The sequence below is a fragment of the Enhydra lutris genome, unplaced genomic scaffold, assembly GCF_002288905.1.
Source record: "Enhydra lutris kenyoni isolate GAN:26980312 unplaced genomic scaffold, ASM228890v2 scaffoldscaffold63, whole genome shotgun sequence".
Classification (NCBI taxonomy): Eukaryota; Metazoa; Chordata; class Mammalia; order Carnivora; family Mustelidae; genus Enhydra; species Enhydra lutris.
The window spans coordinates 1,030,117-1,048,054 of NW_019154147.1; the positions used below are offsets into that span (position 1 = coordinate 1,030,117).

Below are 17,938 nucleotides of genomic sequence, written 5' to 3' on the forward strand. Positions count from 1 at the left end.
TGAATTGTGAGCTATGAAAAGGTGCTTTCTTTTACCTTAATGAAACTGGCACAGCATGGGACTGATCAGTTGTGACATTTGATTTGAGGCATCCAGTGAATTTTCTCATTGTTTATTGACATGTCTTGTCCAAACAGCTCCCTCGCAAGTGAGCGGAGTGATGAAGGAGAGGGTGCTGCAGCGGAGTGTCGAGCTTTCCTGGCAGGAACCAGAGCATCCCAATGGAGTCATCACGGAATATGAAATCAAGTATTACGAGAAAGTAAGTGCTAAGAGCAGCTGAAATGTGCAGCCGAGGTGTCTCCTGTCATCCTCCTGCACTGTAGACTAAACTTGGTCATTATACCAGCTATTTGGAGCTATTTTGAAATTCATAGTTAATTTTAGCCCTTTTTAATAACCATCTCAGGTTCATCATTATAATTATGATTTCTGTATATTAAGTTTCTGGGTTATACAAAGGAGACTATTCCATTAGTGGGTATATTTGTTCAATTTTTGATATAATCATTAGACGTAGGACTTTTTGGTACTGTGGAGCCACGCGGCTCAACGCGTTTTTGAAGAATGATTCTTTTAGGATCTCCGCTTGGGCCCTTAATGATTTCTTTTATTTATGTGGTTTCATTAATAATGATGGTGGCCTCAAGTAGTTTAGTAATTTGAACAAATAAAAACATTTTCCGTGATAAATAGTGTAGTTCCTCCAAAATTCAGAATCAGATGATGATGTACCGCTCCTTTAAATTCCTCCTGAAATTTGTTCTACGTATGACATAATAATCATATCTAGCACTTCTTCACACTTCTTTCTCCATGAAAAATAGGATGGCTAAAACCCAAATGCTGCCCTTTAATCTTCGTAATGGCTGAGTTTTAGTAAATAGTAGTATAATTGAGTGTGTGAGTGCATTTACTTCTGACCTATTTGGAGGGGGGTGGGCACCCTGTTCACAAATTATTATATAGGCTCCACTTCACAGAAAGACTTGGTTCAAGGTTTGAAACACAGAAATGATTAGTATTACTAATATGAATATTGGTAATTGATATTAATGTTATTATTAATACAAGTGTTACTTATTGACTTCAGTATGTTAGCTGAAGTTCTATAATATACATAGCCATTTTAACCATTTAGACAGAATTTCAAAATAGGACCCAAGCTTTGGAAAATCTTGGGGGCAGAATTTATTTGACTGAACAATTTAAATGTATACAGTGCATTGGCAATAAATACATTTTTCCCTTTGAAGAAAAAACAGTTTAAGATTAGTTTCAATGTTCAGATTAAATTTATAATATTTTTACATACTATTTTCATTACTAATTCATGACTTCCATGGCCAAAGTTACATTTTAAATACCTTATTTGTGTACCAGGAAATACAGTTCTTGCCCTGTCAAATGTGTTTCTGAGGAATCTTTATTTTTACTATTAGTTTTGTTATGTCTGTTTTCCAGTGAGCTCTAAGAGTTTATAGTTGGTCCCTTCTGAAATTTCATCAGATTTCAAAAGCAATGAAATACATTTTAAAAATGTGTTAAGTAGTAAATGACAGTATAGTTTCTCACAGTGCAAGGAAATATTTTGCACATCCTTAGTCTGGAATAAATTTGTTCAAATAGTTTCTTTTCTATTTTGTATGACAAAACAGAATGTATCTACATTTGCTGAACTTACAAAGTCGGCAATTATTAGAACAGAATAATATATTGCATTCTAACATATGAAAGCATGTGGTCTCTATATATCATTATGTCATCTAATATCAGTTATGCCTAGTTCATTTATTTGAGATAAATATATATTTATAATACCAACAATCATTTTTATGAATGATTATAATTAAGACAATCAAAAATCAGCTTCACTAGATACAGTTAAGCACAGATTTATTCAGACTTTTGCAAATAGCATGAAGGCAAATCAAACAACCCAACTGACATTTTCAGATTTTAATGAATTGTTTTATTGTCAGACATAGTTGAACACCATTATTTATTATAGAACAAATAAGAAACTAACGTTGTATATTTTGATATGTAGTTTTTATAGCTTTTTAAATAAAAAGCCATTAGAGTCATTCCAATTAAGCTTTAAATTTTTATTCATTTGGATATTGTTTTGATGGAGTTTTTTATATTCTTGGATTTTTATAATTATTTCATTCTTAGTCTTAGCATATACGATAAACACATTTTTAAACTCTGCAGGCCTCAGTTTTCATGAAAAATGAGGAAAATTGAACTAAGTGATGTTTAAAATATTGCCAAACCATCAATTATACAGTGCTTTAACTTTTATATTGATAGTTTTAATTTAACATATTCCATTAAATACTGTTTTGTAAAAGTGGTTTTATTCTGTGAGAAATGTAGTTTTTAATGAAAGCAATTGGTATGTCAGTATGGTGGTGGTATTAGCTAAATTTCTTGATTTAATACCTTTCCTCATTTTTCGCATATGGCCTTTTGCTTGCTGAATAACATTCAGGAAAAGTATTAAAAGACTACATTATGAAGGGAAGACCTCTATTAAACCATAGATTTTACAAGCATACCCAGGTTTTGGTTAACAAGACATTTGATTAAATTTATGGCTAAATAGTTCTTGCCACTGTGCCCTCTACAAACAAAGCAAAAGCTCAAAACATATAAATGGTTTAACAAAATTATTTCTCTTTGAAATTTATAGAACAAAGGCATGTGTTCACATTTCCATTTTATATTATCTTAGAAACAACTCAATGTTACAATATTCCACAGGGTACAATGTAGCCCTTTATAAAAAACAATGCAGCAAATTGAAATAAATTGCAAGAATTGGCTGTCAGATTGCCTGGTTGCAATTACAATTAAATATTCCCTGAATATATTGTTTCTAGGATCAAAGGGAACGGACCTATTCGACAGTAAAAACCAAGTCCACTTCAGCTTCCATTAATAACCTGAAGCCAGGAACAGTGTATGTTTTCCAGATTCGGGCTTTTACTGCTGCTGGGTATGGAAATTACAGTCCCAGACTTGATGTTGCTACACTAGAGGAAGCTACAGGTAAAATGTTTGAAGGTAATTACCACCTCTGCTTTGGATTCTTATTCTCTATAACTGTCACATTTTTTTTCCAATATTGAGGGCGATGATTTGGTTCAAGATTATTTTTCTATTTAAAGGTGAATATATATGCATAAATATGTACTTTGTAAATGTTATATAGAATAACAATTTAAAATTTGCTGTTTTGTTTCTCAATGTTAAAATCTCATAATTTATATGTCTTTTTAATGCGCACTGGGGTTTTTTGGGAAAAGATGAAGTCAGAAACAGAAACCGGACTTATTCAATTATATATTGACACAGGCTGTTTTTATAGAATCCAAAACAATATTACTCTGGTTGTGTCCATCAAAGGTGGAAACCCCAAAAGGAAGCCAGGATATACACAGGATGGGCCAGGGAAAGATGATCTATAAAAATCTGTGTTAATTTAAGTCTCTTGATTTTTAGCAATGATTTCCAAAATTGCAGTTCAGAGAAAAGATCTTAAAAGTTATATTTATTTTTATCACCCAGTTTCTTCTTTTATAAAATATTTCAAGCATACCAGAGAATATATTTAAAGTATACATGAAATATTAAGAATAATAATTAAATGAATATCTCTGTATCAACCACTCAGCCTAAAAATTGAACAACATGGGGTGACTGGGTAGCTCAGTCTGTTAAGCGTCTGCCTTCAGCTCAGGTCATGATCCCAGGGTTCTGGGATTGAGCCCCGCATCAGGCTCCCTGCTCAGCGGGGAGCCCACTTCTCCCTCTCCCTCTGCCTGCAGTGCTGCCTACTTGTGCTCTCTCTCTCCATCTCTCTGTCAAAAAATAAATAAAATCTTTAAATTAATTAATTAATTGAACATCACCAGTATCTTGAATCCCCTTTATCATTTTGTTTGTTCTATAGTTCCACAGAATATAACAAAAATGCATGTGTCTGTAGGGTACCACAAATAAGCAGAGGTATGTGGGAATGCATGCCCTGGTTTACTGTCAGAGTTTAAGTCCAGAACAGCTTGAGTGCCATGCTGGTTTTTCTTCCATTACCTGAGGAATCAGTGTGTGTTTCTGTATTTTGGAGTTCTTGATTTCTTCCGATGTTACTGCTAGGCACAAGGTTTACCCAGCTGTTACCTCATCATCTTGCCAGTATAGTCCTCCCACAAAATTCTAAACAGATGAATTAAAAAATATATTATGTGATTTTCTTTCCTCAATTTTTAATTAAAATTTGCAAGTAATTTAAATCAGTACAATTTTTATCAGTTATTTTGACTTCAGAAAAATATTTTTATAGGTCTTTTAAAAGACAAATTGACAAATACTCTTTGATCAGCAAATGCTTGTTAGGTTTGCTGTGTTTTTAAATTAAGCAGTAACTCTCAGAACCTCAAATATATTCAGTGGCCACAAAAATTTTAAAGCGTTTTACATTAAGATATCAACATTTGAAGATTTCAGTGGTCTTGTATCAGATATGTTCTAGTAGTTTTCAATTTAGACTGATCTCATGATATTACTTTGTGATTTCTCATATAATAAAACACCTTAAGGAATGGTTTATCATATACTAATGAGTTACCTAAACTTGTTAGATACGTTAGTTATCTCACATTACTTAATCATTCCTTATCAGTTAAACCTCTAAGTTTGAAAACTTTAAAAATGAATTTGTGCATTGTGCTGACTTTGTATTGAGAACATTGGACCAAACTATTTTTACTGATTCCTGAGATCCATAGATGTTATTTTCATTATTTAAAAAATTAAACAACTAATATTCAAAGAGAATAAGATGCAGTAGTAAGCCCAGATGGTCACAGGAAGTGATGTTAAAACTAGATTTTTGTATTAAAAAGAGTTTGTGGTTTTTATCATCTGAATATTCTCTCCCACGGGAATGTAAAGTTGATGAAGGAACAATCCATTTATCTTTTCCTTGCTATTGTCTTGCCAGTTCCTACTATCAGTGCTTGACACATAGAAGGCACTCAATAAATAAGCAAGGAATGAAGACCTCACAGTCATCAACATAGAACAGATTACCACTATCAATCGTGCCAGGAGACATATTCTGGTTTCACATCTCAGTTCTTCCATGTCTAGTTGTGAGACTTTGCATGAGCTCATGTACCTTAATTGCTAGCATAGCAGTATCTAAGTCAATGGTATTCTAAATATTACCTAAGTTAATGTACATGGAGTACACACGGAAAGTCTCAAGTCAGCTTTTATTTATTATTTAGCATAGCCATCCCCAAGCTTTTGTTCTATTAAAAAATGCTGAGGATGTCCAAAGAGATTTTGAGTATTTGGATTATATCTATCAATATTCATTATTAGAAATTAAAACTAAAAAAACTAAAACACACGAACACACATTTCATTAGCCGTCAGAGTAAATGGTGTTTTCACATGCCATGTAACTTCTAGAAAACTCAGCTGTGCAAATAACATCACATCATATTAAATAGTTTTGACCCTGCAGATAACCTGGAAAGCTCTTGAGGGACCCTTGGGTTTCCAGTCCACCCTTTGAGAACTGCTGGCTTAGCACAAGGTACTGCGCTAAGAATTAGGGATGCGGAGAAACACATGACACAATTATGCTGTTTAAAGTACGGCAAAGGAGAGAGACTTGTACACAAATTCTGTCGTACAATTAAGCATTGGAGTGCATGACCCAATGCTATCAGAGTGTCAGGAAACAATGATTCACTGCTCTTGGAAGAAGGGAAAAAGTGAACATGCCACCAAAGAGAGGTCCCCTAAGCAGTGTTTGAAAAGGAAAATTAAACAGATTATTCCATTGCACATGTATCCAAAAATCCCCATCTCTTCAGAATCAATACTACTGTTTTTACAATTTTGAAATCATGATGTGATGATTATGGCACTTACAAATTACTTTTAAAATTCATTACCCATGAAAGAGATGAAAATATTAACTATAAATTTGACTGTGGAAAGATTAAAATGTGACCCTGAGTACATATAAAAATGTATAAATATTCACAAATTCTAATCATCATTCACCTGAATTCAGTTTTTCATTGGAGTTCTGTTTTTGAGGCTAATGCAGAACTGAGCCTAAGACAAGCAAAGAAGTAGACCCATGGGACACATCGATTGAATGGAAACAATTTCTACACATATGTGTATAATTTTTCCTCCCTCAGGAAAAAAACTACTCTGTTCTTTTTTCTCTCTCTTGATATCTAATATATCTAGATACATACACACACACACACACACACACATATATATATATATATATATATATATAGAGAGAGAGAGAGAGAGAGAGAGAGAAATATATAGAAAGAGATTTATGCATATATATACACACATAAAGACAGATGAAAATTTAAAATAATCTAACTAAGCCAAAAAAAAATATATTTGAATTTTTTTGTTGTTGTTGAATAATAATAGGCTGTAATTCAGAAACTGAAGCCTAAAAGTTTCCTTTTTCCCAGCCTCCCTCCCTTGTAAAATTCCCTCAGGGAGCAAATCAGCAGGGGTTGAATTAGGGAGAGTGTGTATGCCTTTGTTCAGAAACGGTCTATTACACAGGCGCTACTTCACTGTTTTTTGATATAAGATCTATCTATAGTTCGCTTAGCATAGGTATACACAATTAAGAAATGTGTTGTCAAGAGGAGAACATAGATAAATAGAGAAGGGCCAATCAGAAAAACTTTATGCAAGACATACTCTTCCTACGTATAATTTACCGCCCTGGAGACCCAGTCCCTTGTGACCACCAAGATGGAGTAGTATTTTCCATCCTGCTTTATATTAAAGATTACAGCTGTTGGCTGTTTCAGCAATAAACAAACTATATTAGTTTGACATTATATATTAAATGATATTTGCAACTGGATCATTTGTTGGAATACATCTTCTCATTGTTTTTACACTCCTTTGATTATTTTATGAAGTCTGTACTGACAAAGAAAATATAATACTCTGGGGAAAATATGACAATTATGAATTATCATATAAGTAGAACTTCACTAATTTGGAAAAATGGAAGTGAGAAGGACATGTGACTTGATGAGGAATCGGAATCAGGGCCTGCTTTAAAGAACACATAAACACACGCTGCTCCCAAGGAGGCTCTCAGAAAGGTCCAGCTGAGCTTGTCTTAATAAGCATAGAAGAATCAATTAGGCTTGTACAGGAAGTATCTGCAATTAGATAATGCTAAAATTTTTTTTTAAAGTACCTCCAAAAAGTTTGCTCTTTGTAAAGAGCCTACCTCCTCTGTAATCTTAAACTCTCAAATGTGTGTATAGCATACTTTGTCAAATTAGTACAAATACTTCCACTCATCTTTTTCCTGAATTATGGTACATTATAAAATCAGGATGATTTACTATAATCCCATGATGGTTTTTATTTTATATTAATAATATGAGAGGCCACTTAAGATGCTTTGAAAAATGCAGAGTGTATGTTTTGTTTCCTTTTTCATATATCAAAAAAAAGAGTCACAAAGATTGCATACCTTGTTGGGACGGAAAATGAAGATTTTAATAATGTTTATAGATCAAAGACTTCTCTCTGTTGATTCATAACTAAGTTTTCAGCAACTAAGCAGGAGATAGCCATTCAATAAGGCATTTTATAGGCATCTTTTATAGCTGAGTAATATAAAATAGATGAAAGTATTGTCCTTACCACGCCCTTAAAATGCAAAAAAAAAAAACCCACAAAACAGCATTTATTTGAATTGATATTATTACAACATAATGCATTTATTTAAAATTAGAGGTGAATTAAAAGGCATAGATATCTCTTATTCATAAGATTTTGTTTACCCTCTCAAGTTCTTACATGGTGTTGAGTATTTCTGAGCCTATTTTCCTCTCTTTCCAGCAACAGCCGTCTCCAGTGAACAGAATCCTGTTATTATAATTGCCGTGGTCGCAGTAGCAGGGACCATCATTTTGGTGTTCATGGTCTTTGGCTTCATCATTGGAAGAAGGTAGAACACAAATTTGTTTTCATCTTTAACACAAAATGTATTGACTTTTCAGAATTATGTCAGCCTATTACTATTTAGTGTACAAATTGAAATACATATGAAATACTAGAACTTTATAAGTAAGTAACTTTGTAGGTAAGCAAGTAAGTAACTTTGTATTAGAACTTTGAAAGTAAATATGAAATATTAAAGGTCAATAAATTCCCTTCTCCCAAGGTCAAATACAGTATGAGCTTAATCATTCATTGCCTTTAGTTTAAGTGCAATGAGCATTGTAATTTCTATTGGGTGTGATTTTATTGGTTACTTTTAGTTAGGTTTTCACCATAAATATAGGAGATAGCTGAGGAAAGATGTACACATTTAGTTCCTGGGTCAGTGGAGACCATTTAAAATCTTTTGTTATCGCTGTTGTTTTTCAGAAAAAAGTATAAGCAAATATTCACTCACTGATAAATTTAAATTTATAAAGTATTTTCTCTCTATATTATCTCACACAAATACTTCATATTTTATACTTCTTTTAATCATATGAGTTACTATATTATTATCAATGAGTTCATAACTATGGACAAGAATTTTTTTTGTATTTTGCTTATTGCTCTAACTAGCATGTTGTCAAAGAATTAAAGCAGTTGTACTGAATTTTAAATATATAAAGTAAAATTATTGGCTGAGATCATCACAAATCTGATTTTTTTCTAGGCACTGTGGTTATAGCAAAGCTGACCAAGAAGGGGATGAAGAGCTTTACTTTCATTGTAAGTGTTTGGTTTTTCTTTATTATTATGTACCCCTATTAATACAGACACCTGGTTGTTAGCATTGGCATGAAAAAAATTCCTAATGTCTCATGCTTGATAGTACATAATGAGCTCAAAATGTTGCTTTAAAGCATTGAACAGGATATTTAGAATGAAAATCATATGATGTGAATTTTAAAAACATGGACTAGCTTGAGAAATATAATCTCTCACAAGAAATTTTAATATTACTGCAGGATATTTAGCTGCTTTTATGTCACAATTTTTCATTTTGCAAATTTTGCCCAAGTGTTTCATACCATTCTAACAAGAATCCATTACAAGTTGCATGGCCTGTATTCTAGCTAAGGAATTCATTTAGAAGTAGAAGGGCAGAACCTTGTTTTCCCACTCAATGAGTAATGCTACCATGAAAGACCAAGCTATGGAGCCTCTTTTTCTACAGCTACTATACATTGTCTGTTGTGTAGGTATTTCCCTTGATATCAATTCCGTAATAATAGGATTCAATCTTCCACTGTTTTTCTGGGGCCTTGGGTTACCTGATTTTTAAAAGTTGATTTTAGAAGTCATATTCAGAAGAGATCTTTGGAAACCAAAGAAAGTAGATGCCCCTTTGCATTAATCTTATTCCTGTTGCAATGTAGATGACCAGGGAAAAAATGAGAGCTATGCAAATAAATATTATTACTTCACGTAGCCAAAGTAAAGATCTCATGATCCTATGATTTGAATTCGGACAGTTAATGATGTTCTTATCCAAACCCACTCTTTTATTGTTAATCCTTGAAAATATTAAAAGACAATTGTATTTATTATTTTTCTTGGTAGCATAATATTTACTAAAATTTCTCATGGATAGATGAATTTCCTAACTGGCCTAAGAGTTATATAGATCATTGTGTTATTTATCAAATTACTTTGTCAGTATCTAAGAAGATATTGTCATGTACCCATCCTAAAGTCACAAAAATGTGTAAACATCAAATAAGAAAATGTGTGGTTTAAAGTCATAAATTGTGAGCATTGTTATTACCGTTACTATTACTATTGATGAGTTTGCCATAGGCAGTTTATAGAGATACACAGAAAAAAATGGAGGTTACATTTTTTTTTTTGTCTTTCCCAACATGAGAGAATATCTTCCCCGATGGGAAAAAGTAAATCAAAACTTGAATGCCTGAACTTTTATATCTAGTTTAATATGTATCTAGAAGAGTAACTTGTAATTCCTAAAATGCCCAATTCTACCCATTTTGTGAATAATTTGATAACCGAATCATTTAATTTTACCTTCATCAGTATGTCACTTTTCTTTCCTTTACTGAATATATCCGACACATCCCCAAATTATCAAGTACATTGTAGCTTATTTGCTTTTAGCTTTCAGGTTAATGCAGAAGGTAAATTGAAACATGGCTTATCTAAAACATGTTCTATAGCTTTATGCTAAATTGTCATCACTCAATTTTAATATTTTGATGCCATTTGCTTTTTTTACATTTCACATCAAATTTGTAATCAGACAAAAATAGAGCTGCATGTCTTCCTTGCTGACATAGACGAGATAAATGATATATAAAAACAGTTTTCATCTCCAGAACAAAATGTCAATGGTGGTTTTAAGATATTTAACACTCATGAGAAATGGAAATGAGATATTAAAACAAAAAAGCTTATACACTTAAATTGAGAGAAACAACAAACCAAACTATTCAGAAATTATGTTAATGTTTTTCTTATTTTAAAACATCCATTTTTAAATGAATAATGAAAAACTAAAGTGCACTTAACAATATCCTATCCTGGTAAACGCTTGATATTTTCGAATCACCTTTTTTACAGGATATCTTTTTTTGTCATTTGATGAGTACCAGGCATTTTATTTGATTTTATAGCTGTATCGAAAATACGTAAAGTACAAAGCTATGGTCACCAGCTATTTACAAGTTGGTGTCCTTTTATTTCGTTAGTATACAGACAATTTTCTTAGGTGCTAAGACACCAGATTGAATTTTTACAGAAACATGAAAGCAACCATTTAACTAGCTTTTAGAGCACTGAATTTAATAGAATGTCCAGTCATTTGTATCAGGCGCCCTCAACTCTCCATGGTCCCAAGTGCTAAATTTAAAGACATAAACACAATGGAGAAGTTTAGTGAAGCAATTCCAATTTACATTTTGTTTCCTCCTACCATTTCTTCTAACAATGTCTTTGAATCCAAGCTGGGCAGTATTTCATGTTTTTATGCCAAAATTGCTCTGGCCTGTCAAATTGTTTTATGACAGCTTGAATAAAGAACCATCAGAGACCCATTTGAGATGCAGAAGGTTACCTCCAATCTAGCTCCCTTATCACAAAACAAAACCAAAAAAACAATGAAAGAAAGAGAATAAAAAGGGAGAAGATGGCTCATTCTCCATCTGCCTGCCAATCTAGGAGGTTAACCTATTGTTTTCTTCCCTTCTCTCTTTTTCTCTTCCCCCCCCTTCCCTGTACTCCTTCTTCTCTCTTTTCTCTTTCTATACCCTCTCTCTTTTCTTCTTGTGTTTTTTTTTTCATGTTCAGCTTTAGTAACAAATGAGCATCTGTCAGTTTTATAAACTGCAACAATAATTGTTTAAGACAATCAATTTTGGATAAACAATCAACTACAGCAGAATAAATCAAGATTTTTAAAACCCATTTTCTTTAGACATTCTGCTTCTTTTTGTTTGTTATGTGTTTATTTTTAAAATATAATTTTAATTTAATGTGATGACATAAGCACAGTTAGGCTGCAGTGTAATACATAAAGAAATATATTGTTCTCAAAATAGTAAGATTTAATGAAAAGATTGTTCAGTGGCTTTGTTAAAAACAATAAAGTTTTTTTGAGGATATAGTGTAATTCTTTTTATTGCATTAATATAACCAAATATATGCCTATCTATCTTATCTTTGTCTTTAACCAAATGATTAGATTTGGAATACATTATTGTAATTGAATTTCATTTAAAGTTGACTTAGCATTATCTGTTACCTGCATGCTTCTGGGTTCATTTTAAGAAGATTTTAACTTTTAAGATGATTCTATGTTGTTTGAATTTTGACTACCTTTTCTGAGGCATATTGGCTACCTCCTTCCAGAGCCTTATAATTGAAAATTCATATAAACCATTCCTCTTTCAAATTGCTGTCATACATGGTTAGCAGATCCCAGGAATATTGTAAATTTTCTAACTTTACTCTGCATTTTGTACATCTGGCCTCTACTGCCCTTCAAGGTGAAGATGAAACTGTGTCTTTAGTAGATTTCTCTCTGATTCTGTGATAGCGGTCCCTCATATCTTGTACTAATTTTATGTATATGTCAACAGTGGCTGATCTTTAAGAAAATAAATCAAAAGAATAAGTAAGATGTCTAAATGTTTTTAATATTGCTGTCAGTGTAGTAGGCTACCTGTAAATGAAATGTCTTCTTTTCCCAGTGTATTAATTTGATTGATTGACTGACTGATAGATTTACAAATGTGTTTCCAAGTCCATTACAAACCTCAATATGGCTTGAACTATGCCATGATAGCAGTGAATTTAATTGAACCTCCAGTCTGATAAGAGTTATGTCAGAGAATTTTGGTGATGTCTTTTGTTGATTTACTGGAAAAGCAATTCAGTTAGTAACCTATGAGCTGGATCCTATGTTACCTATAGAAGCTTGCAGATAATACCTATACGCCAACAGACTGAAGTAGTCTGTTAAAACTGCTGTGACTCAGGTGATGTGGAAGCAAGTTCACTGTTCCAAGGAGCACTCTGCATAATGAAATTCCTGGGCTGACTGCACAATAAGTGCTTTGCTTCATCACAGTCATGCTTTCTTACATCATTACAGTTAAATTTCCAGGCACCAAAACCTACATTGACCCTGAAACCTATGAGGACCCAAATAGAGCTGTCCATCAATTCGCCAAGGAGCTAGATGCCTCCTGTATTAAAATTGAGCGTGTGATTGGTGCAGGTAAGGCTGTTGTAGCTTCCTTGTTCAGCTGTTCCATTTAGCCAGGATCGAAAGTCATATATCATAATGACAGGCAAATAATTATACCTCAAGTAGAGAACTTTTGCATTTACCTGAACTGTTGGAAGCAATGAGGCTGTACTTGTTTATGAGAGCTCAAGAAAAAAAAAAAAAAAAAGAAAGAAAAAGAAAAAAAAAGGTGAAAAAGAAGCATATGCCACAGAGAACCACAGAGAACCTCTGTATCTTTTATCTTCTGTTGGATTTTTAAGATAGTGTTCTATTGGAAGCTACTGCATAATAGTTCTGGCCTGTTGTTTAGGGAATGCCTTAGTAATTTTTTTTTTTTTAATTAGAATGTTCCTGAATTTTGCTGGAATATACATTTCCTCTTACTTGATCAACCGTCTTCTTGCTGGGCTTTCATTTTTATCTCTTTTTTCATGTATTTGTAGGTATCAGTTAGCTGTTTAATTCCATGCAGAAAATTAATTTGTATAAATTATTTAAAAGGGATATTATTTCCTACATATACAACATATTTTCAGAGTAATTATATGTATTGGATCCAACTCCCTTAAATTTAGCAGTTATGGTGCATATGAGTTCCAGACTTTTAAATCTTTAAAAAATATTTGCTTTTCAAACAGCAAAAGAAATAGCAATGTTCAGAATTTGCAAATGTGCCCTTATGCTTTAATCATCAGTGTACATTAAATACTCTATTTCAAATCTGTGTTTTTTTTCCTTAAAAAGTTTGCCTTGATCCAGTTAAAAAAACAGTTTGTATAACAGATAGTTTAGGGAGCTTAAAAGTGTTTTTAGAATTATGCATTTACTTTACAAGAAGAAATATTTTTGAGATTAAAATACACTTGCCTGTTCTATTACTTCAGGAGAATTTGGAGAAGTCTGCAGTGGTCGTTTGAAACTTCCAGGGAAAAGAGATGTTGCAGTAGCCATAAAAACCCTCAAAGTTGGTTATACAGAAAAACAAAGGAGAGACTTTTTATGTGAAGCAAGCATCATGGGGCAGTTTGACCACCCAAATGTTGTCCATTTGGAAGGGGTGGTTACAAGAGGTAGATATTGATATCTTTCATTTATCACCCTGACTGTCAGAAAAAAGTGTTATTTTGTACCTAATCAGAAAAAGCAAGTCATGAGTATATTGCATATTCTAAATGAATTTTTTTTCTTGGTATATTATGGACTAACTTCTTCTTTTATGTGACTACCTCTAAAAAAATTTAGGATTAAATGAAGGCAGAATGAGAATTAAAGAATAAATCTGATAGACGGAGTGACTGATATTTTCATTCAGCTTCAGTAGCCATAAAAGTGATACGTTTTAGTGTTTACATTTTATATCAAGTGTCATTTTTTCTGAGTTTTGTTCAGAGAGCAGAAGTCAGAAGAACACACTGACTTTGTTGTTTAATTGTGAATCATAACCATCTTCCAAACAGACTTCCAGACTCTGAGTTTAGCAGCAGCACTGGGGACGTTAGAAACACTCACAGCTCACCCATTCAGCCTTTCAGAAGAGTACCACATTTTTTATCAAGGGTGAGAATGGGAATAAGCCGGAAGTTTAGGTTATGGTTCCTGAAGCAATGCTTTTTTTTTTCCCCCCCCTTATATATATATATATATATATATGTATATATATGTGTGTGTGCATTTTTTTTTTTAATTTTAGGGAAACCAGTCATGATAGTAATAGAATTCATGGAAAATGGAGCCCTTGATGCATTTCTCAGGGTAGGTACCAAAATTATCCTCTCATTCTAAATATACTATACATACCACCAGTATAATAACTTGATTTTTTACAGTATAAAAAATAAGCATTATAAATTTTAACAGATCAGAAAATTGCTTTTAGAAAAACAGATTAGATTAAAAATCAGAATCCTAGTCTGGTTTGAACTAGAATCCTTTTGAGCCAGGAATTGCTACATTGTGATTTAAACAATAGTACTTATTAACATATTCCCTCAAGTACAGAGGATACCTACCAAAAGCCCTTTAATTTGAATACATGTTGTAGAGTAACATTTTACTTTTTCAGTAGGAAGAGATAATACAGAGAAGACTAAAAAGTGAGATGAGCATTCATTATTAGCATGATGATCCCAGTTCTGTTGTTTGGAACCATTTCTATCACATTGCTATGTGAACACTGAATGTAGAAGATAGAATTACTAACATTTTGAAAATTAATAATATGTGATTATTTTTGTAATAAATTCTAAATATATAAACATACAAAATTTTGCTTTGAGACTTTTCACCTAAGAATAAACACGTTAACATTTTTCTAAATGGCGAGGAGAAAATAGTCTAAAGAATAAGAGAACATGCAGTTTTATCATACATAATCTGGAATGATACATTCAACTTAAATTGTAAACGATCAGAAGATTTAGAGAAATTTTTATTTCTGCATCATTATGATATGCATAGCTATCACTTCTTTGGAATAAAGCATCACCTAGCAAGTTTATCAACTCAAACCAATATCCTCATGCAACATATTTACAATTCAGTTGGAGAAATCTGTGAATTAAAAATGGCTTGGAGGAGTGCCTGGGTGGCTCAGTTGGTTAAGTGTCTGCCTTAGGCTGGTTCTGGGATCAAGCCCTGCATCAGGCTCTCTGCTCAGCAGGGAGCCTGCTTCTCCCTCTCTTTCTGCCTCCCTCTCTCTTTGTCAAATAAATAAATAAAATCTTAAAATACCGGCTTAGAAATAGATGGTGGCCAGTCTGGTTGCAGTAGAGCTCTCAAATCCATTTGCTAGTGCATCTGTTTTAGAGAATCTTTGTTCCAAGTAATGTTCCCACCAACAGCAAAATAAGGAAAAATATAGAATGAAAACAAAGTCAGTCAGGATAACCATTTTCTACTTCTTAGTTTTTCTTCATCTTTAATCAAAAACTTTCTCCTTTCCCTTTTTTATTATTTGGAGAAAAAATATCTCAATATATGTGTCTTCATCGCTTTATGTATTTCTAGATTATTAACATAATTTTTAGCAAATAACAAAAAATAATTACTTGTCAGGGATAATATTTTCAGATATTCCATTCTCTAACTTTGACTCAAAAATCAGTGTATACTTTTGGATCTGCACAACCTGAAACTATTTTTAATCAGTAAGATAACTAAACGATTATTAAATCACTAAACAATTACCAAAACTTTTTTGTATTATTTGAAGGTCAGTTGAATCAACAACCACTTTATTTTTCACAGATGTCTGTATTATGTAGAAAATTGGTTAATAATTCCTATTATACTGTAGTAAATGACTAGTGTGCAGTTTTCACAACAATTGTCTCCCTTTGAAAGTAAAGGACTTTTATTCTTGTCTTCCTGTAGAAACACGATGGGCAATTTACCGTCATTCAGTTAGTAGGAATGCTGAGAGGAATTGCTGCTGGAATGAGATATTTGGCCGATATGGGATACGTTCACAGAGACCTGGCAGCTCGCAATATTCTTGTCAACAGCAATCTTGTTTGTAAAGTGTCCGATTTCGGCCTGTCCCGGGTTATAGAGGACGATCCAGAAGCTGTCTATACAACAACTGTAAGAAAAAGTCTCTTTCTGCACTTCTTTGTCTTCCTAAGGTTTTCCGACTAAGAAAGCAGGACTTAATATGAAACTCAACAGTAGAAAAGAGGCAAATTGATCTCAGATTTTTGTTGTTGCTGTTTTCTCCTTTTAGAAGAATCGCTGCTGCTTTTCCACTCTACATGTAGACTAAGAGAAGTAAGATCAGAATGGCAACATGCTTGTCTTATAATCAGGGTGTTCATATACATAACATACAGTTTTATAAAATAACATCTAGTTGCTAGCTCTCGTAATTGTAGCAGAGAAATCTAATCCTGTTTTAAATAAAGATTTTAAAAGAATATTAAATATGCTACTAATTCTTACAACTTCCGTGAGATCAGGAGAAAAAGAAAAGAAGTGAGGATTTAGTTAAATTCCTTATATTTCATTCCATTTTCATAGTTATGTTGCCTAATTTGTCATTGTCCTTTGACTAGACTCTTGCCCTAAGACAGCCTAAGGGCCCATTAAATTGAGTTGCCTTAAAAATGAAAACTTGTAATGACATTTTAAAAACAGATTAGGACGTTTAAATACACTTAGAGAGATTCAAGATGGATAGATGGGATGTTGCTGAATTGCTAACCAAATATACAAGTGTTTAACTGCAGCTTTATAGTTCTGCTATAAATGATTTATAAGTTATTATGCATATTTAAAATTTCAATTTCTTTTTATAACAGGGTGGAAAAATTCCAGTAAGGTGGACAGCACCCGAAGCCATCCAATACCGGAAATTCACATCAGCCAGTGACGTATGGAGCTATGGAATAGTCATGTGGGAAGTTATGTCTTATGGAGAAAGACCTTACTGGGACATGTCAAATCAAGATGTAGGTGTTACACTAGTTAAAGGAAAAAGGTTTCATACATTAATGTCCATTGTTATTGGAACATGTAGGTCATGGCTCCTAAGAAGAAACTTTTATAGAATTAGAAAAATACGATTGCTGAGTTGTCACAATTATTCCCATAAAGATCACCATAAATTAATGGTTCAGTTAGTTTCAGTCTGAAGAATTGCTTCTTTTTTTTTTTAAATCCTCTCGCTGTAATGGAAGCGTACAAAAGACATGTTGTCCTAATAAAGATAACGATGCTGTGCTTGCACATCTCTAGTGGGAAAGTCAAACGAGTGAAAGAAGCATTTGCAGAGAGGAGGGGAAGGAAGACAGTATTTTATTTTGTCTTTGAAGCTTATCTTTCTTTTTCTTTTAACGTCCTGAGAAAACAGGTTTAAATTATCTATTGTTGGTTGATCTGATTAAATTTTAATTTCATGAGACAAACTATATGTTATGATCAGTATTGGTAAGTATTTCGTAGTGATGTTTTAGAATGTAATCACTGAGGGTGCTCTTGGAAATTCCTAACAAACTAGCACTTAACTAAATATGCATCGTGATACACACTAAGGCATAAAACATGCTGTTATCCTTTGAGAAAAGAAGGTGATGGCAGTTCTTGGGGGCATACATCTCACACCAAGAAACCATTTAT

General features: G+C 32.8%; 1 protein-coding gene across 4 annotated transcripts in view; it reads left to right on the forward strand.

Annotated features, from left to right (window-relative positions):
- LOC111158797 (EPH receptor A7) overlaps positions 1-17,938 on the forward strand; it is a 167,300-nt gene that overhangs the window by 139,230 nt on the left and 10,132 nt on the right. Inside the window, exons 6-14 of one of the 4 annotated variants that reach the window (XM_022521057.1) lie at positions 138-262; positions 2,889-3,057; positions 7,939-8,047; positions 8,753-8,808; positions 12,689-12,814; positions 13,711-13,896; positions 14,517-14,578; positions 16,199-16,408; positions 17,122-17,271. In XM_022521057.1, the coding sequence (XP_022376765.1) occupies positions 138-262; positions 2,889-3,057; positions 7,939-8,047; positions 8,753-8,808; positions 12,689-12,814; positions 13,711-13,896; positions 14,517-14,578; positions 16,199-16,408; positions 17,122-17,271 (1,193 nt within the window). Of the gene's footprint in view, positions 1-137; positions 263-2,888; positions 3,073-7,938; positions 8,048-8,752; positions 8,809-12,688; positions 12,815-13,710; positions 13,897-14,516; positions 14,579-16,198; positions 16,450-17,121; positions 17,272-17,938 lie in introns of all 4 variants that reach the window. The other 3 variants (XM_022521054.1, XM_022521055.1, XM_022521056.1) reach the window with 3 other exon arrangements.